This window comes from Octodon degus, unplaced genomic scaffold (genome assembly GCF_000260255.1).
Source record: "Octodon degus isolate 3935 unplaced genomic scaffold, OctDeg1.0 scaffold00094, whole genome shotgun sequence".
NCBI lineage: Eukaryota > Metazoa > Chordata > Mammalia > Rodentia > Octodontidae > Octodon > Octodon degus.
In genome coordinates, this window is record NW_004524670.1 from 4,974,659 (window position 1) to 5,001,851 (window position 27,193).

The following is a 27,193-nucleotide window of genomic DNA, read 5'->3' on the forward strand; positions in this document are numbered from 1 at the left end:
GTTACCATTTCTAAGAATTTTAAAAGCAAATGCCTGGAAAGTGCAATATTTTATCCAAATTCATAAGTGTTGGTAAAATGCCAAGCATAGTAGCAATCAAGGAACTAGCTAGCCATATGTTTACAAGACTGTCATGTATATCCAGAGAAAACAGTACCAGTGGAGATAGATTGCATAAATTCAGTTCATTCATCATTTATTTGGGTACCTCAGAATCATAACCAAGTCGCTAGTAGCTGGGAAGTTAACACTGTGATATAAAACTAAATGAATAGCCAAGAAAAAATGTTACCTATTGTAATGTAAATAGAAGGGTCTCAAATCATCTACGTGTGCCAGGCAACATCACTAAGTTTCTTATGTGTACTATCTCCCCTGACCTCAGAAAAATCTCTACAGGTATTACCCTTAATTTATAGGTAAGAAAAGGGAAAAGGGGAGGTTATCTAAAGGCCATGAAATCGTTGTGAATAAAAATTTGAATTCAGGATCTTATAGAATGTGTACCACAGTTAGTGAGATATTTTTCCATTTTATTTTGTTTTTGAGTACAGGAGTAAACAAAAAGAAAAATGGGGTGAGATAAAAATACATGAAAACCACTGTATTTTGCTACTAAATTCTCATTTCTTTATTTTTTCCCTTTTTATATGCTATAGGGCTATAGTTAGAACCTTAATTGGTGTCCTTTCATAAATAAAACTTTTACCTTTAGAAATCATATGTAGTTGTTTATTTTTAACCTGACATTCTAAACTAATATTATTAGATGCAGGCTCCTGCCTTTTTTTTTTTGAAGGATATGAACAAGAGATCTTAGGCACTGTTTGTTATACTTTAGGGAGCTCATTAACTGTGATAATCTTGACTTAAAGGCAAATGGACAGTGTATTTGCCAAGGTAAGATACAGTTTGCCTATCAGTGGTTAATTTTTAAAAATCTTTAAAATACTCATTATAAATTCATTTTGTTCTTGTTGACTAATGTTTTAATAATGCGAAACATCACCAATTCCTAATGGGACTTTATTGATTCAGTGTTCTATATAGGCTTTCAAAGGTAGAAAAACTTACTATAAATAGAATGCTTGTCCGTCATAATTAAGCACATATTTTATTTAGTTTAGACACTAAATAGAAATGATCTCATGCCAGACGATCATTAGATATATGAAATCAGCTAATTCATCTTAAGCTCATTATATCAAATAGAATTGAAATGGTAAAATATATGACAAATGATTTTGGTGTCATATTATTTATATTTTACAAATAAAATAATTCAAAGGGCTAGGAATCTACTCAGTGGTACAGTATATACACAAGGTCCTGAGTGCAATTAAAAGTAATGGGGTGAGGGGCCGGGGAGATGGCTCAGTAGAATAGGTCTGAGTTCAATCCCCGGTTCCGCAAAAAAAAAAAAAAAAAAAAAAAAAAAAAAAAAAATTAAAAAAAAAAAAAAAAAGTAATGGGGTGAAAAAAAGGTAAAGAGAAAGAAAAGAAAGGAGAACAAAAATAAAATAATTTAAGTGGCTGGTGAGATGGCTCAGTGGTCTAAAGCACCTACTTAGAACAAACTTAGCAAAGCACAGGGACCGCGGTTCAATTCCCCAGCACCACATGCCAGCTAGCCCTGCCCCCTGGTGGGCTGAGCTGGCCACACACACTCACACACACACACACACACACACACACATAAATACTTAAATTATTATTTTTTTAAATTTATTTATCAAAATATGTGGCTGATTTAATTGCTTTTGTTTGAGGAGAAGGAAAAAAAGAATGACAGACAAGGGAATCTAGTGATTTTTACTGTAAAGCTAAGTGTTTCATTTTATACTTTAATGTATTCATATATTATCTGCTTTCTTATTTGCCTTCTATATATTTGGTTAGGATTGAGAGCAGATTTTTCACTATGAATGACACAAAGCAGTTAATCAGCTTGTGCTAATTTTATATTTATATTTGGGAGTGTCGGGCTTTTTAGGGAAATAGGTTAAACTGTAGCATAAAAGATTTTTGTTTTGCCCAAATTTTTGAAAGATAATTATAAAAGTATTCTTTATAATTGGGCAAATGTTTATATGCAGTTTAAAAATAACTTGAAAGGGAAAGCTCAGAGCAGATATTATTCAGCATTTCCTCCTAAATAAAAATGAAGGGTTAGAATTTTGAGACTATCACACTTTCTTTTTCAACTCAGATACATTCATTTAATGTTAGAAAAGTAGAGAATACTGAAAATACTGGTTATGCTGCTCCTATATAATTTAGAGTTGCTGATTTCTGGGAGTGCTCTTTGATGATGGTGATGATGGTGGTGTGGAGGGGGTGTTAATCTAACAGAGACTTACAAAACAGTACTTACTCCTATCCTTTCATCACAGAGGAAGAAACTGAGAAAGCATGACAGTGGCGTGCAGCTGTGCCATGTTGGAAGAGTTCAGGTTTTAATGTTTATCGAATAGGAAGAAGGAAGCAAGTGAGCAAAACTAGAAAATGAGTGGGTGAGGTAAAGAAGAAAAGGACAGCTACATCCCTAAGGTGGAGACATTCTGTGTTCAAGATGAGGGGCAAGTGAGTTCCAGGAGAGGCTACTTCAGGATGGCAGGGTAGTGTATACAGAGGATAAAGACACAGGTTGTTATGGAGCAGAGGAGATTTTATTTTGGAAGATAGCTAGATGGTAGTTTAGAGTTCATCTTTAGACAGAAGCTTTATCTTGGCAGATATAGCATCTAGACAACATCAGAAAAAAAGTTGTGTGGAAGAACAAAATTGCCTGTTCTGTCATTTTTACTCTAAATCAGCCTTCCTTCACTTAGAAGTTTATAGTTACTCCTTTTGGTTCTTATAATATTCTTCACTAAATCCATGTTTCTTAAAAGTGTTCTATAATTTAATTTTTTTACACAATTTTTGTCAAAAATAATCACTTGCATACTTGTAATTCAAACCTTACTCAGAATGCTCAGGCTGCTTGAAATTTTTAAAACATTGTAAACTATTTAGCATCAGGTTTCACCAATGCTGTTTTGGAGGTACATACAAATACAAACCAAGGGACAAAATGGATTATTTTTTTAAATGAATTATTTATGTCTTACTGTTAAATCATTTTTGGATATATTCACTGAAGCATAACTCAGGTAAGGTTACAACCTTAAAATTATTTCCTTTCAATAATTATAACAGCATGGAAATTGTTGCTTATTCTCATAAACATTGATGTTCATTAACATTTAAGGAAAATTGATATATAGTTTACTCACACTTTTAGTGGTAAAGAAATATTTTTTGAGAAAGGAAATAGTGTTTTGCTTTATAGGTTATACAAAGTTGTGCTGATATTAGAAACGTAGGAATTTGTTACTCAAGTATGCAGTCTTATCCACTAATTGGATCAAAATACAGTGCCAACCAGGACTTGAAATACATTTATATTATTCCAATCAAATTATCCTTGCCACTTGAGAGTCCAGGGAACAGTTCTAGAAATGTAGGGTTCATATTAATGATGGCTAGATTTTAACTTAATTCACATATAAGTATGTGTTTGTGCATGGAAATACGTAGGGACTCTCCTAGAAGCCTAATAAATCACAACAGAAGGTATATTCATGGTCCTTTATTTCAAATTCTTTAATGTGTATTGTCCTCTCAGAAGTTGGCATAGAACCATGTTTTTATAAGCCAGATTTATGTCAGAGCTCACACGTACCTGTGTTCCTTCACAAGACAAAATAGAACTAAATTTAAATAATTGGTTATTTTTCCCTTTTTTTGAACACTTAAAAATCTTGGAGTCATTTGTTATGAATGAAAGTCAAAGAAAATAGCCTAGAATCTTGTGATTCTAATAAACCAGATATTTTTTCACTCTATAAATTTCTTTCTTTCTTTCTTTCTTTCTTTCTTTCTTTCTTTCTTTCTTTCTTTCTTTCTTTCTTTTTTTGGTGGGACCGGGGATTGAACTCAGGCCCTTGCGCTTGCCAGGGTAGTGCATATTCCACCAAGCCATCACCCCAGACCCCTAAATTTATTTTTCTATTGCCATTCTTATATCTATTTTTTATGCAGAGATGCCAGCATCATATTACTACATTATAAGGATTTCCATATATTAGTATTCATAGTTGTTTTCTAAATGGATGCATATCATACTGTATGTTGATGTCTTGACATGACTTTGTTTATATGAACAGTACTAAACTTGTACCCTGAGTACCTTTATTGATCTCAAGTACACTGTTTTGTTAAGAGGAAACAATCTATTAATGGTGGCACATTTCAAGTAAAATCACTTTGTGTTTTTTATTTTAAATTGTTTATGGTATTAATTCATTTTCAGTTCAATGAAGTATGTGTTTGTAAGCTTTGTCATCTGCCCTTGACAGATGTGCAGGCTGAGGAGTTGAAGTGTTTTATTTTGCTTCTGGTGGTTCTGTGTATGTATGTGTATGTGTGCGTTTCTTTGCAGAAGGGGAGGGTAATGTCTTCTGTTGGAACATGCACTCCACCCTCTTTGATAAGGCTTGTGGTAAGACTTGCATCACTGCTCATAACAGTCATCTTCATAGCATTAAGCACGCAGCTCTTAGCTCCCATAATGATATGTGGAGGGTGGAGTGTATTGCAGCCATATTCACCTTTCATTTCTGTGTTTGATGTGGCTTTTATATTAAGTAGGAGTAATTTTTTTTCTGATTTTTTTTTCTTGTGTCACCAGTGCACCTATTCCATTCTTCCATCGCTGTGCTCCTGTGAACATTTCCTGCTATGCCAAGTTTGCAGAGGCCCTGATCACCTTTGTCAGTGACAATAGTGTCTTACACAGGCTGATTAGTGGAGTAATGACCAGCAAAGAAATTATATTGGGACTTTGCTTGTTATCACTAGGTAATTGTTTTTCTCATTATTAGCTATTGCATAGTACTGCAGTAAAAGACTGTTCTGTCTTTTAGCCAAAATCTGAGTACAACTGGGGATACTTGTAAAATGTTTAACTTCCCATAGCCAAAATAATTGTTTCAGAATATATATATATATATATATATATATTATATATATAATTTCCCATTCTTTCATGGGAGAAAACTGGTCTTTTTCCATCCATACTTTGCTTTACTAAGTCTATGACTACCTTTAATATGATGGCAAAAGGCATCTTTTAATGAATCAGCATCTCTGTTTCTCATTATGATTCCAAAAGGTGTATTTACTTATGAAAGAGGCCACATATTCTCTTACATATTTCTAAGAATGTGCATATGTGATACATTACTTTTGAAATATGAATTTTTTTTTCATTGGCACAGTTCATAGTATCACTGTTCCTGGAAAAATTAGGAAATCTCCACTTGTTTGGCCACAGAATTTCCTAGTCAGTAAATAAATAATATGATCAAGTAAAAATTTTATTTTCAAGATTAAAAATTCCTCTATCATTTTGGAACTAAATGAGAGGCTATTAGAACTTGCAGGTCTTAACTGGGAGAAGTAAAGAGTTGGGAACCAAACACTTATTTCATTCTATAAGTAAAATTAGTTTTTATGCCCCTTAACAGTAGTTATAGTTCCTGAAAAATCACAAGCCATATTTCCACCTTTCCTATCATTAGAAAGTATTTTCTTTTTGCTCAGGGAGTACTGGACTCTATTAAATAATTCTTTACATATGAAAATCTAATTGTTTAATATTTGAGGGGCTCCCATCTTTTTTATGTTCCCGTACAGGTCCTAACCATTTATTTACTTTTGCAAATGATCCAAAGAAATGTGACTTACTTTATGTAAAAATTACTTGGTTTCTGAAACATTTGAACACTTTAACCAGAAATAATATCTAAATCTTAAAAATAGTGACAATGATGTGTGACCACTACAATTCCATTTTTTTTAAAAAATAATCATGTTTTGGGGCTGGAGAAGATAATATGAACATGAATATACTTGCTCATTTGCTTGTTTAATAGGCCTTTAGATGATTAAAGATTTATAAATTATTATTTTGGAAATAAATTTCTCATGCAAGGATTAAATCCTTTTTTGAGAGTTTTGTTAATGATTTTAGCATGCTGGGATTAGGACAGGTAAAGAAGTTAGCTAATTAATTCAAGATAAGCTTTGCTCATTTTTGAAGAAGAGCTTTTCTATCAGTTGAGAAATAATGATAGGAATTTTGACCTCAGTAAGTTTCAGGGTACTATAAGGTCAGATCCTTCCATAGTATTCTAAAGTGAAAAATAAAAATGCCAGATAAAGATAAAATGTCATCTGGTTTGTAGATTGACAATTAGAGAAGTTAGTCCATTTAAGAAATGCATATATTACCTGAGGTAGTGTAGCATTAATTTAACTTACCCCAGTCTATGTGTGATAACTTCTGGTCACCAACATGACATGTCATTCTCTACAATTTGTGTGCTTGCATGTGTGTTTGCATGTCTGATGTCTTTCCTGTGGTGAATCCACAACAGTCCTGTGCTGTTTTAAGTCACCATTTGCATTTGCATGTGTTCCTTTCTGTAATTTATAAACTTGCACAATTAGGTGCCTTTCTTTTTGAGTGATGCTATGTTAGTGGTTCAAGTAGCAAAATCAAAATGTAAGAACATCCAGTTTCTTTTCCTACCTAAATTGTGGTCATGAACTATTCAAGAGCAACAAATTACATATTTCCCAAAAATGTACAATAATTGAAAGGGTTTCTCTTTATAATCTCCTATGTTTTCAATAATATTCTACATGTTCTCTGTCTTTCCTACAGTTCTGTCTATGATTTTGATGGTGATAATCAGGTATATATCAAGAATACTTGTGTGGATCCTAACAATTCTGGTCATCCTAGGTTCACTTGGTAAGCAGCTTGTTTATTTTTGTGTTACTAATTCCATGGTAAGCATAGAAAGGTAAAGAAGAAAATAATTTTATTTTACTTTTTGTATCTTTATTTCCATATGCTGTAACTTCCTTTTTTTATTAATTTTATTGAGAAACAAATAGCAATGAGACAGTTTCCAAACAGGTTAGTAGGACAGTTACAAAATTAATACATTGCATTTTGTTGTCTTTACAGTAGTTATAGTACAAGATGCAAACATGATATCATGTCTTGATTGTTTTAAGAGTTTATAATTATATTCTTCCTCATTTTACTACTGTTAGCATTTGAAGTTCAGACCTTTTTACTGTGTGTATGTATGTGACTATACATTCTTCAGTTAAATTTAAACTTGAATAAACTCTGTCTCCATTTATTTACATTTATAACTTAATTGGTATGTTTAGTTTTCCTATTACCTGTTTTATGTTTTCCTGAAAGTTATGCTTTCTTATTTTGTGTTTTCTGGCTTTGTTATATATTTAATATATTCCTAACTTGTTTTATCTACCTCCAGTTTGTTTTCCTATGTTTGGTACTGCGAATCAATTGTGAAGTCTCACCTGTGCACTCCACTTCTATGATTATGATTTTTTTTTTTTTTTTTTTTTTTTTTTTTTTTTTCCAGAACCGGGGATTGAACTCAGGCCCTTGTGCTTGCCAGGGAAGCACTTATTCCACTGAGCTATTTCCCCGGCCCCATCCACTTCTATGATTTTTAATAAAGCCTTTTAATGGAAAGATTTTTGTCTAATTCTTGAGCTTAAATTGTTTAGACTTTTCAGAAAATTCAACTGTGGATTTTTTATTTCTATATTTAGTTTTTATTTTTATACCAGTGGTTTTTCTTAAGGTCATTGTTTATTCTCCAACTGTTGTCTTCTAAATTACCATTTCAGTGTCTTTGTCACTTTTTTGGACATTTCAGGATGAGTTCTTCAAGTTTATTTGCATATTACTGACTTAGTTTTTCTCACTGTCACTTCTGTAGTTGACTGCCTACAATGAGGATCAATAAATTTTGCTATTCCAGTTTCATTTTTGTTTTCTTTTTATTTCAGCTTACAGCCTTCTATCTATGTTTAGATAGGTCATTGTAATAAATCTAGGTTCACTCAAGACTGTGTTGCTTACTACATATGTGACATTTGGCATGTTGCTCAATTTTCCTAAATTTCAGTTTTATCATTTGTAGAATTAGTAATCACAGTATTGTGGTTAAATAAATTCAAAACTATAAAGGATTAGCACATTTCTTAGCACAAATTTAAATGTTTCATAGATTATGTCTGTTCTGAACATTTATCTTGTTCTGTTTGCCTTGAACTTCAGCTTTTTCTGTAACTTTTTGTTTTGGTTTGTTGAAAACATACTTCCTTCCATTTTAAAAAGTATATTCCTAGTTTCTGAAACCATTTTCTTATACATGCACGATTTCAAAATAGAAGTCTTTTTCTTAGACTGCTGGTTGTTTTGGTTTCTTTACTCATCGTCAGCAAGAGAAAAATTCATGGTTGGTATTTTATAGCAAATAAGATGTAAAATTTTCCTTTGAACCATTCGTTCTTTAAATACAGGTCGAGATTAGGTTGATGTGTATAGATATTAGCCAAGTTCTTGGGGACATTTGTTTTTTCTTTCCCAGTGTGCATCCTAGGCAAGTCCTCTTAGTCCAACCCATAATATTTCATCTTACTACTTGCATATGCTATTCTACTCTGAATCATTCTTCACTGTGGCCCACAGGGACCTGTCATGTAGTGTGGTCCCCAGCTGTCTCTCTACTCAGATTTGTTACAACTTTCGCCTTCGCTTACTGCTATGGCTAAGCAGTTTCTTTTTTCTCATACTAGGCGTGGTCCACCCTCAGTATCCTAGAAGTTTCTTGGAACTCATCTTTTCTTAGTTTCATGGATTGCTTTCTCTCAGGCTTCTGATTCGCTTGCTGAAACATCATCTTCCCAGTGAGGCTTGGCTTGCCAATAGGTGAAGCTGCAGTGCTTTCCCACCATAAGCACTAGCCCTCTCACCAGACTTTGTTTCTTTACATTTTTAGTTCTTATTTATCTCCTTTTGTTTGATTACCCAGTTGCTTTATAACCTCTACCAGGAGTGAGAGTGGGTCTTGGGTGGTGTAGGAATTCAAAATGTTTGTTGAATTAGTGAATATAATTCAGTTATCTTATATAGATACAGGTTTACCTAGGTCTGCTTCTCTGAATCACCTGTATTAAAAAATAAAATGCTTGTCCCTTGAATCTGCTGCTACAAGACTTCCTGTCTTTGTCCATACTGTTAGAGAAACTTTTTTTTTTTTTTTTGGTGAAACTGGGGATTGAACTCAGGCCTTTGCGCTTGCCAGGGAAGCACTTATTCTACTGAGCCATCTCCCCAACCCCAAGAGAAACTTCTTTTGATCTTCATTTTTTTTTATTAAGCAGATGTTTAATCAATTGTATGACTCTGTCAGTGCTAGCACTGGAGTAACCAGTTCCTCTCAGAGGTATTTCTTACTGGATTTCTCTTAGCTTCCTGAAGTCCATGATAAATTCATTTAGAGGAAGTTTATTTGATATACTGAAGGGTTTGTAAATGCTTAATGTAAAAGATGATAATCATGTAATTGGCACTCTCCTTGTGCTCACAAAAGTTACAGCCACACAGAAAGTTGCCTCCCTGCTCAATGGATTGTCACTGCGTAAGTTCCATGTTGATGTAGGCCCAGAAAGTTGAGGATTTTGTGTCCCATGTTGTCTTATGTCAGTTATTACAAAAGAATTGTATTTTTGTCTCCAGGTGGCACAGGTGTACTATGGTGGCTATATGCAAAACAAAGAAGATCACCAAAAGAAAAAGTTCTTCCTGAACAGCTTCAGATAGCTGAAGACAATCTGCGGGCCCTCCTCATCTATGCCATTTCAGCTACAGTATTCACAGTGAGTACAAGCTCAGGTGGACGAATAGTTAGCTCTGTGTTTTTATTTGTAGATCATTAATGGGGCAGAAACTTACATCTGACTTTTATACTCCTAATCTTGATTGATTTCCATTAGATAAAATCTCTGTCTCACGATATACAAAACATTAAAGAGTCTGTTGGAGGTTTCCTAAGTTGACAAATGTCCTTTGAAAGAATATTTTGCTGTATCCTTTATGCTTTTTGAGAGATTTTTCACCTAGAATGTTAGTGTTATCATTTGCAAAGAGCATGTTTTTAATATTATAAAATAATTAATTTTTAAAAAATAATTCCCCTCATAGGGAAATATATTGAAAATTTATTTCATTTACTTGTTCACTAATTATTTTCCCATTTTTTTCACTTACCTTTTAATATTTTATATTATACAAAAAATACAGATAAGGTTCATTGTGTATTCTATAGTGAAATTAAGATTTGGTTGAATAATCTATATTCATCTTTAGTACACCTTTCTGAAGAAAAAAAGAATCATTCCATTTCCCTAAGCAGTGCCAAACTGTTTTTGAACATCCAAAATAAACAAAAAATGAAGCCAGTATAAAATATTGGTGCCAAAAATTACTTGTTAATTATGTTATTTAAGTATAATTAGTTGCTCAATGCTGGGCATAGAGTGCAGGGTCAGGAAGGAGGCAAAGAGTGACTCTGCCATGGAACCTACTTTTAAGGAGTTCTTATTCCACTAAGAAATATGAGACACAAATAAGTAGCTTCTTTCTTTTGGGGTGGTGGAATTCCTTCCTCTCACCCTTTTCAGAGTGACAGGAATGTATCTGTTCTAATGAAGAGTTTTATCCTCACTGACACATAACACATTTTGATTGATAAGTGAGGAAGGGAATATCGAAAATTCTAGGATTTAATAAATTGAGAAATTCTTTTATGTTTGCCTTAAAGAAAACTTAGAACCATAATATAATTGAAAATAATACTGTAAAAGAGATAGAAATTAAACATACTGTATTATGGGGATTCAGAGAATACTTCCCATTTTGAGATTTTTTAAAAAATTTATTTATATTTTTTGAAGTACAAAACAATTACCATCCAGTTACCAGGGGTTAGAGCTATAGGGAAATTTGAGAAAACCTTTGTCATTTTTAACAGTTATCTGTGGATGTTATCACAAAAGGAAAAGGTTTATTCTTATATCCATTTCCTTATTAAATAAACTAGACCAAAACTGTGGAATAAAACAGAAAGATCAGAAGCACCAAGGCTGAAGATAAGTTCGTTTTGACACCTACACTATAAATGACAGAGGCAACAGAGCGTTCTGTTTATTGCTTAAAATAAGTGATTTGAGCCTTTCCCTGCCTCCATTCTCTCCATTTAGGTTATCTTGTTCCTCATAATGCTGGTTATGCGCAAACGTGTTGCCCTCACAATTGCCTTGTTCCACGTGGCTGGTAAGGTCTTCATTCACCTGCCGCTGTTAGTCTTCCAACCCTTTTGGACCTTCTTTGCTCTTGTCTTGTTTTGGGCATACTGGATCATGACACTTCTTTTTCTTGGCACTACCGGTAAGCAGATATGTTGCTTATTTATCTTGCAGATATGTGTACTTTGTACTCAAATGTTTTAAAACATCAGAGGGGGCATGGAGATATAACTTGGTATGGAGCGCTTGCCTAGGATGCATGAGGCCCTGGGTTTGATCCCCACTGTTGCCCAAAATCAATCAATCAGCCAGTCACTCAGTCTTCATGTGTTTCTTGACAAAGGTCCAAAAGCCATCAGATCTAGCAGTGGTACTGGCTATTCAGTAACACACTCTTTATTTATAATTTTTAGATTATCCTAGTAATGTGGATCTAGACCAGATAAGGGCTGAAATTACATTACAGCTTTGAGGTGGTCATGGGATATGAACTGAGTTTTGTAATGACAGACATTCAGATTCATTGTAAAATAAGCTGACAAATAGTTTCTCACCGGAGTTGCTTCAGGATGCAATATAGCCCAGGATCAGCTTGTATCCTAAGGTTTTTCTGCAAGCACCCTGCAGCTAACACAGTTCATAGGTTCTCCAGCTTGCTAGTGGCCATACCCAATATCAATAATATGGCTAGTGGCCATACCCAATAAGGCAAAATGGAACTAATTGTGAGTAGGATAGTAAGTATACGTGATATTTTTCTTCATCCAGCACACACTCACCAATTGAATGCAATGTTAATTTATGTCCTTATAGTTTATTAAGATTTATAACCACTGAATAAGTAATAGCTCTGAAAAAAATATTGAAATATTTGAACACTCTTGCCTAAATAACTAATAATGCAATCAGAATTATATCCAAATAGAGCAACTTTTCAAAGCTTTAAATGGTGCCTTTGGGGAATCCAAAATGCATAATTGTGTAATGTTTAATGTCTCAGTTACTCTTCTCTCATTGCTGAGACAAAATACCCGACATCCAAAATGAAGGAAAGAAAGGTTTATTTAGCTCATGGTTAGTGGAGGTTTCAGTTCATACTCAGCTCCAAAGCAGAGTGGCACATGGCAGAGGGCAGCAGTTCAAGGTGGAGGCAAACAGCAGAGAGCAAGTCTATCTCCCTTATATTGCGTTCAGGCCATCTGCCCCAGGCTGGGTGTAGCACTCACACCCATAATCCCTGCAGCACTCACACCCATAATCCCAGTGGATCATGAGTTAATCATGAACCCTGGAAGTCTGCCCCATGACTGCATGAGGCTTTGGGGGGACAACTAGACACAAACCATAACATGTAACTTTTTAAAAAGTTATTGTCCCTTAAAGAAATAACATTAAGAGCATGAAATTTGTGATTTGAGAACAGGGATCTGTGGTTGAAAAATGAATTAGTCTCATATTTAACAGCTACATTTCTTTCTTTGTACTTTATGTGCTGCTTCTTTTTTTCCTTGACCTTTTCCTAGGCAGTGCTGTTCCCAATGAACAAGGCTTTGTGGAGTTTAGAATTTCTGGCCCTCTGCAGTACATGTGGTGGTACCATGTGGTCGGCCTCATTTGGATCAGTGAATTTATTCTAGCATGTCAGCAAATGACTGTGGCTGGAGCAGTAGTAACATACTACTTTACTAGGTAAGAATTTATACTTTCCAAGAACATATTTACAGGGTGGAAAGGAAATCAATAGGACTGAGGTTGGTAAGAATTTCTTTTCTTTAACGTAGTAGTTGGAAATGAATATAATAAAATGTTATATTTGATAATTCTTGGAGGTAGGAAAATGGAAAGATGTTATTATTTATACTTTTTATAATTGTCTCAATTTTTCAGACAGCAGGTCATGATATAAGTTCAAATTATATTTAGCAGAAAAGTGAGTCTTGTAGTAGTATGATATGTATTTTTGCTTTGTAAAAAAGTCCATCAAGAACAAGTCTTTTTAATTCATTTGGAGCAAAAGAAGTATTGTGAGTCCTCTTTCCTAACTTTAGAGCTAAATATTAAAATGACAGGCTGTAATTGTCTGTTATAGAGGTGCTGGGTATAGATTAAATGTCTTCTAAATTCTGTTTTTCTATTATATGTTTAACTCCTTAGGTACTCCTTGATAACGAGCTTTCAAAGCAGTTCTAATTAATTTGAAGTGATACAGCATAAACACCCTATGAAGCTACTGTAGAGAAATGAAACACTAATTTTATATAGTACATCTGTAGTATTTATATTAGTTATATATTACTTGTTATTTTGTCATAAATATAAACTGACTTCACTGCCTTAGATTCTAAACCATAATTCTATTTCCACTGAGGTCTATGCTTTATTTTGATTGTTCTTTTGATCATTTTAAAAATAGGGATAAAAGGAATTTGCCATTTACACCCATTTTGGCATCAGTGAATCGCCTTATTCGCTACCACCTTGGTACTGTGGCAAAAGGATCGTTTATTATCACATTAGTAAAAATTCCACGAATGATCCTTATGTACATTCACAGTCAGCTGAAAGGAAAGGTAAGGGTAAAATGCCTTTTCTGGACTTTGTTCTTCATATAGTGAAGTGCCCAGTGATGTTAAATGTGAAGTTATGGATGTGTTCTCCAGAGCTGTAACAAAGTAGAATGCAGTCTTTGCTTCTAATCTCCCAGCATGCACTCCATGTACTCGGCCAGAATTCATCTGGTCACTGGTCATCCAGAGTACTTGTCATGTCTTTCACATTGACTCACATACTGGGGTTGGTCAGACTTCTGACACTGGGATAAAAATATAACTGAGAAAAAGCTTAAAGACAGAAAATTTTATTTTGGCTCAGTTGTAAAGGTTTTATACCACTGCTTTTAGGCCTGTGGTGAAGTAGAAACATGGCAGAGGTGTGGGGCAGTTGGCGGCAGCCAGGAAGCAGACACATGAGAATTAGAAAATACAGTTCTCAAAGTCACACCCCTTGATCCACCTCCTTCAGAAACCCCACCTCCTACTAGCCTATTCAGCTGTGTACTAACTCATCAGTGGTTTCATCTATCAGTTGGGCAGCCCAGCCTTCAACATAATCAGCCTTTCAGGGGACATTCTAGACCCAACCATCACACATACACATCTCCTTGAAACCTCTACCATATTCTTTCCCTTTTTAATTTCTTTTACTGACATGTAATAATTGTGTAATACTAAAGTCAGAATATTTTGTATGACTACAGTCATATATTTATCATTCTGTAGCTAGAATTTTTAAATTCCTCCCTTGTAGCTATTTGGAAATACTCATTACAGTATCATCGACCATAGTCTCCCTTCTGTGTAACAGAACACTGGAAGGAAGTCCTTTTGTCTAATAGTAATTTTGTACCCACTAAACAACTCTTCTAGAAGAAAACAAAAGGTGTGCCCCAGGACATTGACCTAGGAAAGTATTTTTTAGATAAGGCCACAAAAACATAGGCAACAAGGGCAGAAATTGATAAATAAGATTACATCAAACTAAAAAGCTTCTGTACATCTTTAATCAAGATGTTGAAGAGATAACCTCTAGAATGGGGAAAAATGTTTCCAAACTATGCATCTGACAAGTGGTTAATATACAGAAAAAACAATGATTTTTTTTTCCTCTCCTTGACTATGGAAATAATTTGCATTTCAGTATAGTTTAGCTGAAATGCCATAGTGCACCTAAAAATTCAAACTTTCTAGAAATATTTCCTGATCCATTCCATCTGCAAAGCACCATTATCTCCGTTCTCTACTCTTAATATTTAGTATTTGTGCTGTATTCTGATTCTAACCTTTTTTATGTTTAGCACTTTTTTCCTTTTATTAAGCTATAGTTTTCTTGTTAGTTTTACATACCTCACTGAATCATATGTGCAATAGATACTATATAAATGACAAATCAAGCTGCTTAGAAATAATTCAGCCATTATGTTTTAAGAAAAGAAAGAGTAGGCATGGAAGTTTTACTGCATAAGTCATGGCTTCTTACACTTTCATTTATTTTTTAAACATTTGAGTTCTTACATATGATGGATTGCCTTTTGGTCTTTAATTATTTCACTTTTACTCCCCCATCCAGGAAAATGCTTGTGCACGATGTGTGCTGAAATCATGTATTTGTTGCCTTTGGTGTCTTGAAAAGTGCCTAAATTATTTAAATCAGGTAAAATATTTTAAAAATCTTTCATTTTCAAAAATAGTTTTCTTATTTCTGGATTTAATTGAAAGATGCTGTTTTTCTTGTGGCATTGTACATTGTACCTTGAACAAATATGTCTATTTGGATTGTATTCTTATTTCTTAAGCTAATACACATTTTACCAATGCTTATCAATCTAATGTTTGTACATGGATAAGCCACCATTAAGAGTCCTCTTTCTCAGACATTTGTCTCTTCATTCCCATTCTTTTATTTTTTTTCCTAAAAATCTTTCTACTCTAGGTATTATTCATTATAAATGTTTTTTTAAAAGCTTTAGTTTAATATAAAGCTGTTGTGACATTTGTTCCTTTCTGCAATTATTTGCTATCATTTAAAATCCTCTGGGCTAAGCACTATGATACTGGTTTAAGAAAGATTATCAAAGGAAATACTATTTTAAGATTTGTGTTAGTAGATATTTGTAGTATGGAATGGTTATATTCATCATGGGGAGTTGGTATATGCACATAACACATCTTAATTCTTTTTACATCCCCTTCCTTTCTACTCCCAAAGAAGTGCTATTTCTAAGGTTGATTGGAGAAATGGACACATAATTTTTAAAGGAGTGGGTTGGATCCTTATTTTTGTTTATCTAAGATTGTAGGACTTGTGGAGTACTCATCTTTTTAAACTTTTTTTTTCTACTTTTCCATTCCCTGAAAATCATTGCAATGTATTGATGCCCTCATCTAATAGGCCAAAGACAAATTGACTTTGTCACCATTTACCTCTAATTAATCACTTATCTTTAAGTACTGTACTTTCTGTTCACTCCAAGATAGTCAAAGAATGACAATTCTTTAACCATGGTATTGAGCATGCCTAAACTTGGCTTTACTGGGCTGTGTTCCTAGTACAAGAAAGTGGGTATGATGTTTCATTAGAAAAATACATTCTTGCCAGTCATATTTTCTGTGGATAAACAAGAGAATCTCATCTTAAAATAATTAGTAGCATGGGCCAGATATGGTAGCACATACCTGTAATTCTAGCTACTTGTGAGGCTGAATTAGGAAGATTATAAATTGAGACTAACCTCAGCAACTTAGTGAGACCTGTCCAAAAAAAAAAAAAATGATTTTGGGGTGTAGCACAGTGGTAGAGATCATCCCCAGTACTGTTACTGGTCAGGTAAGTCCAAATGCTTGTGTTGTTTACTCACCACTGACCAAACCAAAGGAAGCTGTTTATTTTTTGGTGAAAAGGAAAAAGCTTATTCAAAATTAATTCCAAGAACATGGAACTTTTGCCTCAAACCACCATCTCACCTTGTCCAAGTGTGCAAGGGTCTTTTATATGGTAAGGAACAAAGAGGAGTGGGGATACAAATGAAACTGTAGACATGCTGCAGACATCTTCAGCATGAAATTATTTATGTGCCCATCTATTTTCAGTTCTCTTCCTTTCATGTAAAAAAAGGAAATGGCCCAGACCTCCTGGGGCCAGTATCTGAATGTTCTGCCCACTCCTGGGGACTAAGGAGAGAAGAAGGCAGTATTTAGGCTCTAGGTCTGAGGAAATTTGGAGAAGCCACATGTCTCTAAAGGAAAAAATTACCAACTTTTATAGTTTTGTTTTATTGTACCAATTATAGGACATGCCCTATGTCACTATCCACAACAACTTAAAAAAATATATTACAAAATTTGGGCTAGTGTTAATTCATCCTGATGGAGAAAGTTGACAGATACACTAAAAGCATCATTACATTTTATAGTTGTATATAGGTTATCCTCAGAGAGACAAGCTAAACCCAGCTCTCCGTCTCAGTTCTTGCTACCTTCCATAGACACATTTTTACTTGTACAGCTTCCTAAATATGCTTGAAATGATTTCCTCCAACGGCTGGTAGCTTCCGCCTGACTAGTGGTTCTACATAGAGAAAGCCTTCCCTTATCATCCAGCCCTTCTGCCCACAATCGTGACACCAGTTCATCCTCTGAAAACAAGAAATCGGAATTGCTTGTTGTTTCTTTATCTTCACCTTTAGGCTTTTGTCTTCTTAATGGAAGAGATCTTATCTTCCCAGAAACCTCTTTACCTCCATTGTGAGTCACTGCTTTCTGAAGAGGAAGTTCCTCTCTTCCATACACATACGACTGAGCCCACATCTCACCTGTACTGTGGAGAGAGCCCAGATGTTTGCAATGTATTTCAGTCTCAGTAGTGTAACTCTTTGCCAAGCTCATTGAAACCTGTGAACCTCAGTTTCGTTCTTCAATATGTGGAGAAAAATATAGCTGTCTTCATAAGTATTAGATAAGGATGAAGTTCAATGCAGGTAAATCAGCCCTTTATACAATACTTGGCTCTTGGTAGACACCCTCTTCCAATATTTTTTGTTTTTAAATAAACGCCTATTCCAGAGTAGGATATACTCTAACATAAAAAATCTGTAGCAAAGATAATAATGCAAATATGCATCATTTTTTTCCAAACCTATATAGTATGATCTAAGAGTGTAGAAAGCCAAAAACAAATTGTATCCATAATCTCACCACAGTAACATAATGGGTACTATCATTAAAATATTTGCTGGCTTTGAGGAAAAGTTTGTAATGTATTTTATTTGCACATAGTAGTATCTGATAATACTATCTAAACCTTGCCCATGAAGTGGAGATAATGAGTGTTTCTGGTGCTTTTTATTTTAAGCTAAAGAAAACAATGTCTGCAATGCTCTGAGCAGGTTGCTTGGATCACAGCAAGCCCCCACTGAGTGGTGGCTCAGTGTACAGTAATATCCACAGTTAACTTTTGAAATTAATAAGCAGTGGTTTTTTCCCCTTCTGTCAGAGGTTTCATATTTTTTAAATGATTTCTTGCTTGCCAAGATTTCCCACTTCAAGGTAAAAAAAATTTTTTCTGCTCTTTCTTTCCTCTCTTCCTTTTGAAACAGGATCTCACTGTGTAGTCAGTAGTCAGGCTGGCCTCAAAATTGTAGTAAGACTCCTCCCTGAGCCTCTCAAATCCTGGGATTACAGGAGTGTGCCAAAATACCCATCTGTATTTTATTACGGACTTTTGGAGGATTTTAAAGAAGTTTTTGACTGGAATTTAATCCACTGTTCCAGGATGAGTTAGTGATTAATCTAAAATTCTTCTGCTAAGAAATGTCAGTATCACTGTATATGAAGTACTTAACTATCATACTTGTAATCTGTCCCAAGACTTTTCTTTATCATTGAGCTGCCTATTCTAACACCAAAACTGTAATATTTAATTATTATAGTTTCATCATACATCTCAAAAATCTTAGTGTTTCTTATGATTAGTTTTCAGAGATTTTTTGTTTAATCGTCTGTTTACACTCTGAAATTATCCTTGAGGTATTCAATGAAATACAGTGAAACAGTAACTTTATATTGTCAGCTAACATTTCTTGAGTGCTTACCATGTACTAGGCACTAGGCTTTAGACTTTATATGTTTATATGCAGAATCTCACATACACACACACACACACACACACACACACACACACACTCCTCTTTCTCCTCTTCCTCTTTTTCCTTCTCTTCCTCTTTTCTCTTCCTCCCCACTCCTTTTTTTGGTGGAGATAGGTTCTTACCAAGTGACAGAATTGCCCAGGCTGGGATTGAACTTACTGTCATAGCATCCCAGTGTACCAGAATTACAGTTGTACACCACCATACCTGACTCAGAATCTCCCTTTGCAATTCCCTGCTGTCCAGCATGCTTTGGAAGATGCTTAAGGATGAGTTAGTCATGGCCCTTTGTGTTGTTTTTTCCTTTCTTTTGCTGTCTCTCCCTGAGATTTTCATACAGCCTGTTAAATCTTGACCAAGACTGGAAAATCCAGCACATGGCAGAGATGAAATAATGTAAATTTTACAACTGAAGTACAGTGTATACAGGGTGTGAGTGGTAGAAGACAACAGAGAGCACTAGAGCTCAGTGTTAGAGAGCTCATATTTCATCTAAAGAAAGCAGTTGCTATCTGTCTTATAGACTGTAGCTGTATGAAAATTTATAGACAAGTTTTAGCTTTCCCAATTTTTTAAGAGAAGCCAGAATTGTACCTATTTATATTTTGTCTCCTGCTGTTAAAATGTTGACTACTAATAAAACAAACTGAGTAAATAATAAATAAGTAAGCCTTTGAGCTACACCAGAATAAGTAAGTCTTTGGGCTACATGGTATCAGTTGTCCATGGGCCATCACATTGTTACTGCTGCTTTAGTGAACTTATAGGGCTAAGAGGAGTGTTGATAAGCCATTCATTATTTATAGCACAGGTGCTAGTTTTCAAACAGATCTGTGAACTATTCTGTGTTCTACAGGTGCTTACTGTGACATGAAGATGGTGATACATCTAGTCTAACAGAATTCACTTCAGGTGGAGAGATTGTCACAACCAGATTGTCCATTGGGCACTCAATTATTTAGGCCTTGTACTATGTTGATACCATTTGGAGATAGTACATTTGACACTCGAGGATATCTGTTTGCAGACTTTGATAAGCTCTTAATATTATAAAGGCTTTCTCTATATAATGTGTGGAAGTTATAGGGAATATTTTTAGTATACTACACCTGATAACATACTAAACACTATATAGATCATCAGTTTCTCTTGTCTGTGTAGAAGGCATTATTTCCTGTATTTTATAGATGAGGAAATGAAGATAGGCATCTGTAGCACCACTGTCTCCAACCTTTTTTCACCAGGGACTGGTTTCATGGAAGACAGGTTTTCCACAGATAGCAGGGCTGGTTAGTTGATTCAAAGGAGCTGACAACCTAGGTCCCTCACATGTGCAGTTTGGGCAGGGCATAGGCTCCTGTGAGCATCCAGTGCTACAGCTGACCTCACAGGAGGTGACGTGCAGGCAGTGATATGAATGACGGGGAGCAGTTGTCAATCCAGGGGAGGCTTTGTCTGCTCACCCACTTTCTGCTGTGCAACCCAGACCCTAACAGGACACAGTTGGTACCAATCCACTGCCCAGAGACTGAGGTCTCCTGTTGAGGAGACCACTGTGTGTGTGTTTCTGTATATTTATGTAACTCGCAGAAAATAAAATACGGTTTATTCTAGAGAACATTCACACTTCTTAAGTTTCTGTGTTTCATACTGTAAACTAAGACAAGTGATTATTTTAAAGAATAATTGATTTTTCCAATATACTCTTTGTGTAAGTTTTAAGAAGATTAACAATTCATAATACAAATGAAACCTGTGGAATAAATTTGATATTATGCCGTATCTCAGTTCATTTGGGTTCCTTTAACAAAAACCATAAACTAGGTAGCTTATAAACAACAGAAATTGATTTCTCATAATTCTAGAGGCTGAGAAGTCTAAGATAAAGCACTGAGAGATTTGAAATCTAATGAGGGCTGGTTCCGATTTCATACATGTTACCTGCTGACTATGTCTTCATATAGGGAAAGAGATAAGCTAGTTCTTTGGGTCCTCTTTTATAAGGACACTTACCCTGTTTAATTCACCTCCACCTCTTAATACTATCCTTTCAGTGATTAGGTCTCAGCATATGAATTAGCGTGGATAGCAGGTATTCAGACCATAGCACAGTCTTCCATGCCTCCCCCAAAATAAGGGAGAAATAATCATAGTTACCTTTTCTTCTACTTTATAAGGATCCACATGTAGAGTTGCCTGTATACATTTTTTCTACCATTGTTTTTTAGTTTTCCCTTATGGAGCCATTATGTAAATATTTTAAACTTCTAAGCAAAATTCTAGGTCCTTCTATGAAGAAAGGAAAGTGTGAAAATATGAAAGTATGCTCTCGGAATGGTGGCCAGAAGCCCTGACTAGCTGTGGCTTGACCTGCTGCCCTAATACATTTTGACCACATAACTAGTACTTCTTCTGCTCAGTTTTGTCATACAGAAGTACTGCTAAGGATCGCTGTGCTAGCAGGCATCCTGTTAAAAAGATTCCTGGCTAGTTGTCATCCTTCATCTTGCTTCTGAGGATCAAATAATTTCAAGCCTGTGTTCTATCTTATGCAGATGTTAGGTATCCATGGGCTAAGTGTTAGCCAGTCATCCCTCTCTGAGCAGTTTAACTCAGAATTAGGAGGGCTGTCTGGGAAGGTGGGTGCTCTCTCAACTAAGAAGCTTGCAGGAAACTGAGATAACAGCTGTCAGAAAAAGCCACAAAAGACCCAGAATTTTTTGAAAACCTTAGCATAAATCTATTTTAGACTAAGCAGTATAGAACAAAGGGAAATTTCTTTGGCCTGTGATGACCTGTAGCGCAGATTTCTTCCTTAGGAGGTCATCTTGACTTTTATGTATCAACACACCTTATCTTTTCTGTGCTAGAAATAAGTGAAAAAGGCTACAATATAATCTTTTTTTCAGATAAGCCGAGTACAAAGGCATTGGCCACAGATCTGTAGGGTGATTGTCTTAAGAAGGCTAAATTTCTCTTGATATCTTACTCTGGAACTGAGAGTGAATAAGAGGAACTATTGCTTCTTCATTCTTTGTCTACAAATATATAGGCTTCTGCTCTAAAAGAAGACGGAATAGGGAAAGGTGGGACAAAGAAAAAGATGTAATAGGAAGAATAATTCTCAGATGATTTTAAGATTGGAAGCATTGGGCCTTCTCAGCTGGTCCCATAGTGGCAGAGCCAGTGGGGTTATGTGAATCCTCTTGCTTCTGCCTCTTGTTTAAGGATGCTTATGGTGAAAGTGGAAAGGTTAAACAGCATACTTAATAGTGAGTTATTCCTCTTTTCAGGGGCTGGGAGACTGAGACCATTCTAGATGATTTATTTATTTATTTTTATTTATTTTTTTTAATTTTTTTTTCAAAGTTTTATTGATAAACAGATAGCAATGAGACAGTTTCAAATCCAATCGGAAGTACAGTTTCAACAAATAATACACTGCATATACTCTTCTTAGTGGTTAATTGCTGTACAAGAAGTGGACTTATGATCCTATTTACAAACACCATTAGAACAAATCATTCTATTCATTAAGAGAATGCAACTATATATCTATCCTAACCATTTGGAATACACACTTAGCTCAGTTCTTTAAGTGGCTGCTTCAACAAAGCAGTCAGGCCCAGGTTGCTGTGGTTCGATCCTCACAACTCAAGCCAGCAAACCTGCCCTGAAGGCATTCAGAGTAAAAAAAAAATAAAAACTTCTCCAAATACAGCTTCTCTTACAGAAATGGAACACCCATCTCTGATAAAACAAACAAAAAGGGGGATATAAATAAAGGACCTTTTTGTTGTGAAAAAATATAGGTATGTACAAGATAGTTAGGCTAGATATACAGCTACTTTCTCTTAGTTCAGTGAGAAGAAAGGTTTGTACTAATATTGTTTAGACAAGATATCATATCTACATCTTGTCCTCTGAATAAGTACTAAGAAGACAACAGTATGCAATGTATTGTAATTGTCCTACTAACCTGTTTTGAAACTGTTTCATTGCTATTTTATCTTTTTTTCTCATTAAAATATATAATAAACAACATCTGAAAAAATTGATCATTGGAATTTTGTTTTGGTTTCTGCTTATGTGATGCATTATCGATTAGCATATTGAACCATTCTGGATTTCCTGCTGCCTACTCGTTCATGCCTACTTGACCATCATATTTTTTTTTTGCATTCTGTTTGCTAATGTTTCATTGAGAATTTTGCATCATTGTTCACTGAAGAGATTGACTTCTTTTTTTTTTTTTTTGACATCAGTTATTTTATTTTAAAGAAAAAAAAATAAAAACAATGGTACAAAATCTCAAAACAAGATTTTAGGAGAGTAACAATTGTTAGAACATTGTGTATTGTTACTGCCAAAGTAGTTTCTCATATTACAAGATATAGGCAAAAAATAATAAATAAACAACGTAGATACAAATCTAAGAGATTGACTTCTAATGCTCTTTTTTGGCTGGATGCTAGTCTCTTTAGAATCAGAGTAATGGTAGCTTCCATGAATGAATTTGAAAGTAATTTTTCCCTTTCAATTTCATTGAGGAGTTTAATGAATATTGGCTTTAGATCTTTCTTGACATTCTTGCAGAATGCAGCAGTAAAGGTACCATATTTTATGGTTTATATTGTTGGTAAATTTTTCTTTTTGTTACTATTTCCATTTCATTTCTGGTAATTGTATTATCCAAGTTTCTTATATCTTCTTTTTTCAATTTTAGTAATTCATGTTTCTAAGAATCTATTTGTTCTGAGTTCTGCTATTTATCAGAGTACAAGTTTTCAAAGTAATTAGTAATGATTTTGTGAATTTCAGTAGTGTCTATTGTGATTTCACATTTTTCATTTCTAATTGCACTGATTTGAGCTTTCCTTTTTTTGAAAAGTTTGGCTAAGGTTTTTTGATTTCGTTGATTCTTTCAAAGAACTAGCTCTCAAGTTCATCAATTCTTTGTAGTTTTTAGTTTCAGTTTCATCAGTTTCTGCTCTGAATTTTATAATTTCTTTCCTTGTGCTAGGTTTAAATTTAGATTGTTATTGCTTTTCTAGGATTTTTGAGGTACATTTTCATGGAATTTAACTGGACTCATACTTTTTTTTCTGATATGGGTATTCATAGCTATAAATTTCTCTTTTAAAACTCCTTTTATTGTGTCTCATAGGTTCTGGTAAGTTTATAGGCATTGCTGTTTGATTCCATGAACTGTATGATTTATTCCCTGATTTCTGCTGTGACCTGTTGATTATTGAAGAGTTTATTGTTTAGTTTCAGTGTGTTTGTATAATTTCTGTAGATTTTGCCATTGTTTTCCAGTTTCATTACATTATTATCTGATAATATGCATGGGATGATTTTAATTCTTTTCTGGTTACTTAAGCATGCTTTGTGGCCTTGAATATGATTTATTTTGGAGAAAGTTCAATGTACTGCTGAGCACAATGTGTATTTTGTTATTGTGTGGAATACTCTTTAAGCAGCTGTTAAATCTACTTGTTTAAATATTTGATATACTGATATTTCTTTATTGACTTTTTAATCTAATTGATTTATCAACTTGTGACAGTGGGTTTCTGAGTTTCCATAATATAATTGATATGATGTTCATCTGATATTTTATGCCTAGTAGTATTTGTTTTATGTAACTGAGTGTGCTGGTGTTTGCTGCATGTTTACAATTGTCCTCTTTTTTCTTTTGCATTGTTCCCTTAACTAATATATAGTTTCCTTCTTCACATGATCAGTTTTAGCTTAAAGCCTATTTTATATTAAAATAGGATAGCTATTCCTATTTCTTTTTTGATTGACATTTTATGGAATATTGTCTTCCATCTTTTGTTGTTTATGAATTTCTTTTTATATAAATATTTACTTGTATAAAACATACCACTGGATTTTGTTTCTTGACCCATTCTGCCATTCTGCATCTTCTGATTGGGGAATTGGATGCATTTCAATTGCAAGCTATTATTGAAATGGATTAGCTTATTACTCTAGTTTCATTCTTTTTCTTTTTTTTTTTTTTTTTCTAGATGATTTAAATGGGTTGTCTGATTTACTTGATTCCTGACACTAATTTTTTTCACATTAGGATGGATCTCATAATCAATAAAGTTAATATAGTATAGTGTTTTTACCTTGAAAACTTATCAATAACAGGTCACATTTTGATCACATTTTAGAATGTGAGAGGTCAGGTCCTTCTCTGCAGGGGAATTATAGTCCAGATGAGTGAAGATTTTAATCAGTTAAATTGTCAAACTAAAGACTTATAGTGAAAGACATTGAGAGACTGGCAGTTGTGGAGGAAGTTAATAAAACTTGAAAGCAAATGTGTTTTGTATTTCACAAAGCAGAAGGTGAGTTCATAGACTAAATGGGCAGGTACTGACCACAGGCAGTACTCCTGGACAAAGGGTAGCAAATTTTCTTCTGTAAAGGACAGAATGTAAGTATTTTGGCTTTATGGGCTATCTGGTCTCTCACAGCTATTCATTTCTGATATTGTAGCATGAAAGTGACCATTGACAATATATAAACAAATAAGCAGGGTTGTGTTCCAGGAAAACCTTATATACTGAGGTGTCATCAGACCAGGTATGGCCAAAAGGTGATAGTTTGGCTGTCCCTGCTGTAGAATAAATCGTTAAGTGATCATCTTTGTGAGTGTTTAGGGAACATTGGAAACTAGGAACCATTCTGTGTTCTTTGAGGGTAGGTCTGACTAGGACAGTTCTTCTCCATTATGTTTTAGCAGCGCTATTGTTATACAAGATCAAAAGTATAGTTTATTTTTACATCATAGAGGTGTTCTATAGAGTTTTTCAAAAGGAATTTTTTTATAGAAGGTGGAAAAATGTGGACCATCGCAGTTAACTGTTTGGTTCCCGCTGTATTTTAACTGATATAAGCTCACAATATAAGGGACACCAAATAGCTAATGAGTGCCAACAGAAGAGTTTAATAGTATTATTTCTTAAAAATATTTTATATTAGCTTTTGATATAAAAGACCTTTTAACATAGTATAGTAAATTCCTCACTTACATGAAATACTATATATTAAAGTCACACAATATTTCCCGAAGAATGCTGTAATTTCCTACTGCTCCATCCCTGAAAAAAGTTTAAGAAGTATAGGTAGCAAGCTATCCAGTACTGTTCTTTCCTTGATACTTAAATGTTTTTAGTCAATTTGATCATAAATGGCAAATTAAATTTTGATAACTCAGACTGTTTCTTCATACCAAGCTCCTAATAACTAACAAGCATATGATTAAAAGGTTCATAAATTGAAGATCATCTCTTGTAGACTCCATATTTAAAGCTTTATAGACAACACGTAAAGAGCCCTATTCAGTTTTCCAGAAATTACAACATTTTTGCCTACAGAAGTGATTTGTGTCAACACTAAACCAAAAATTCTAGAGACCAAAGTTTTAGTCACAAAGGCACTTCTCTTCCTAAGATTACATTTCTCAGAGAACAGCAGTGCTAGTCTAGAATGTCATGAAAAAAAGTCTATTACTAGTGGTTCAATGAATACAAGGGCCAATAAAGCAGGTCTCAGTATTAGAAGAGGCAGAAAACCCAACTAAGTATACCCTAAATGAAGGAGGGAGAAGGGGACGATTACTAGCAGTTTATATAGCTTTTGTACCTGAGAAGTCCAGAAAGTGGGCTAGTTAGTTCTTCAGCTTTCTTGGGGATGCAAATACTGTCACCAAGTTCAAGTACCTAGTTTCTCTTGGCTTGTCTTCTGTGTGTTGGCTTTAGCCTTGGTTTCATACTACCTTCAGAAATGTTATGTTTTTAAAATAGCTATGCCCAGGAGGTAGGAGGATTACTGCAAGTTGGAGGCCAAACTGGGTTACATAGTGAACTCCAGGCCATCCTGAGCTACGCAGCAGGACCCTGTCTCAAAAATTAAAAAAAAAAAAAAGCTGTACTCACTAAAGCTCTTTCTTGGGGGAAATACTTTCATTGGCTCTGATTGGTTATGTACCAATACCTGAACCAATTATCATGGCCAAGTGGGTAAAGCATGTTGATTAGCTCACATCAATGAAGATTCACCCCCAGAGCTAAAATCAGTGTCATCCCCAAGCTAATTGGGAAGAGTTACTTTATAAAGGAGATTTGGAATCATGTTTCTAGGAAGAAAGAGGTATAAAATGCCATGCAATGAATGACAATAAGACATGAGAAAAAGCAACCAAAAGAAGCCACTAAGGATTTA

At 34.5% G+C, this 27,193-nt stretch overlaps 1 protein-coding gene across 2 annotated transcripts in view; it reads left to right on the forward strand.

The window, feature by feature from the left end:
- Window positions 1-27,193, forward strand: part of Slc44a1 (solute carrier family 44 member 1) — a 96,004-nt gene that overhangs the window by 51,604 nt on the left and 17,207 nt on the right. For both annotated transcript variants that reach the window (XM_004638065.3, XM_023722913.1), the window contains 7 exons: window positions 4,736-4,905; window positions 6,776-6,865; window positions 9,686-9,825; window positions 11,209-11,395; window positions 12,777-12,942; window positions 13,667-13,823; window positions 15,379-15,462. In XM_004638065.3, the coding sequence (XP_004638122.1) occupies window positions 4,736-4,905; window positions 6,776-6,865; window positions 9,686-9,825; window positions 11,209-11,395; window positions 12,777-12,942; window positions 13,667-13,823; window positions 15,379-15,462 (994 nt within the window). The remainder of the gene's footprint in view (window positions 1-4,735; window positions 4,906-6,775; window positions 6,866-9,685; window positions 9,826-11,208; window positions 11,396-12,776; window positions 12,943-13,666; window positions 13,824-15,378; window positions 15,463-27,193) is intronic.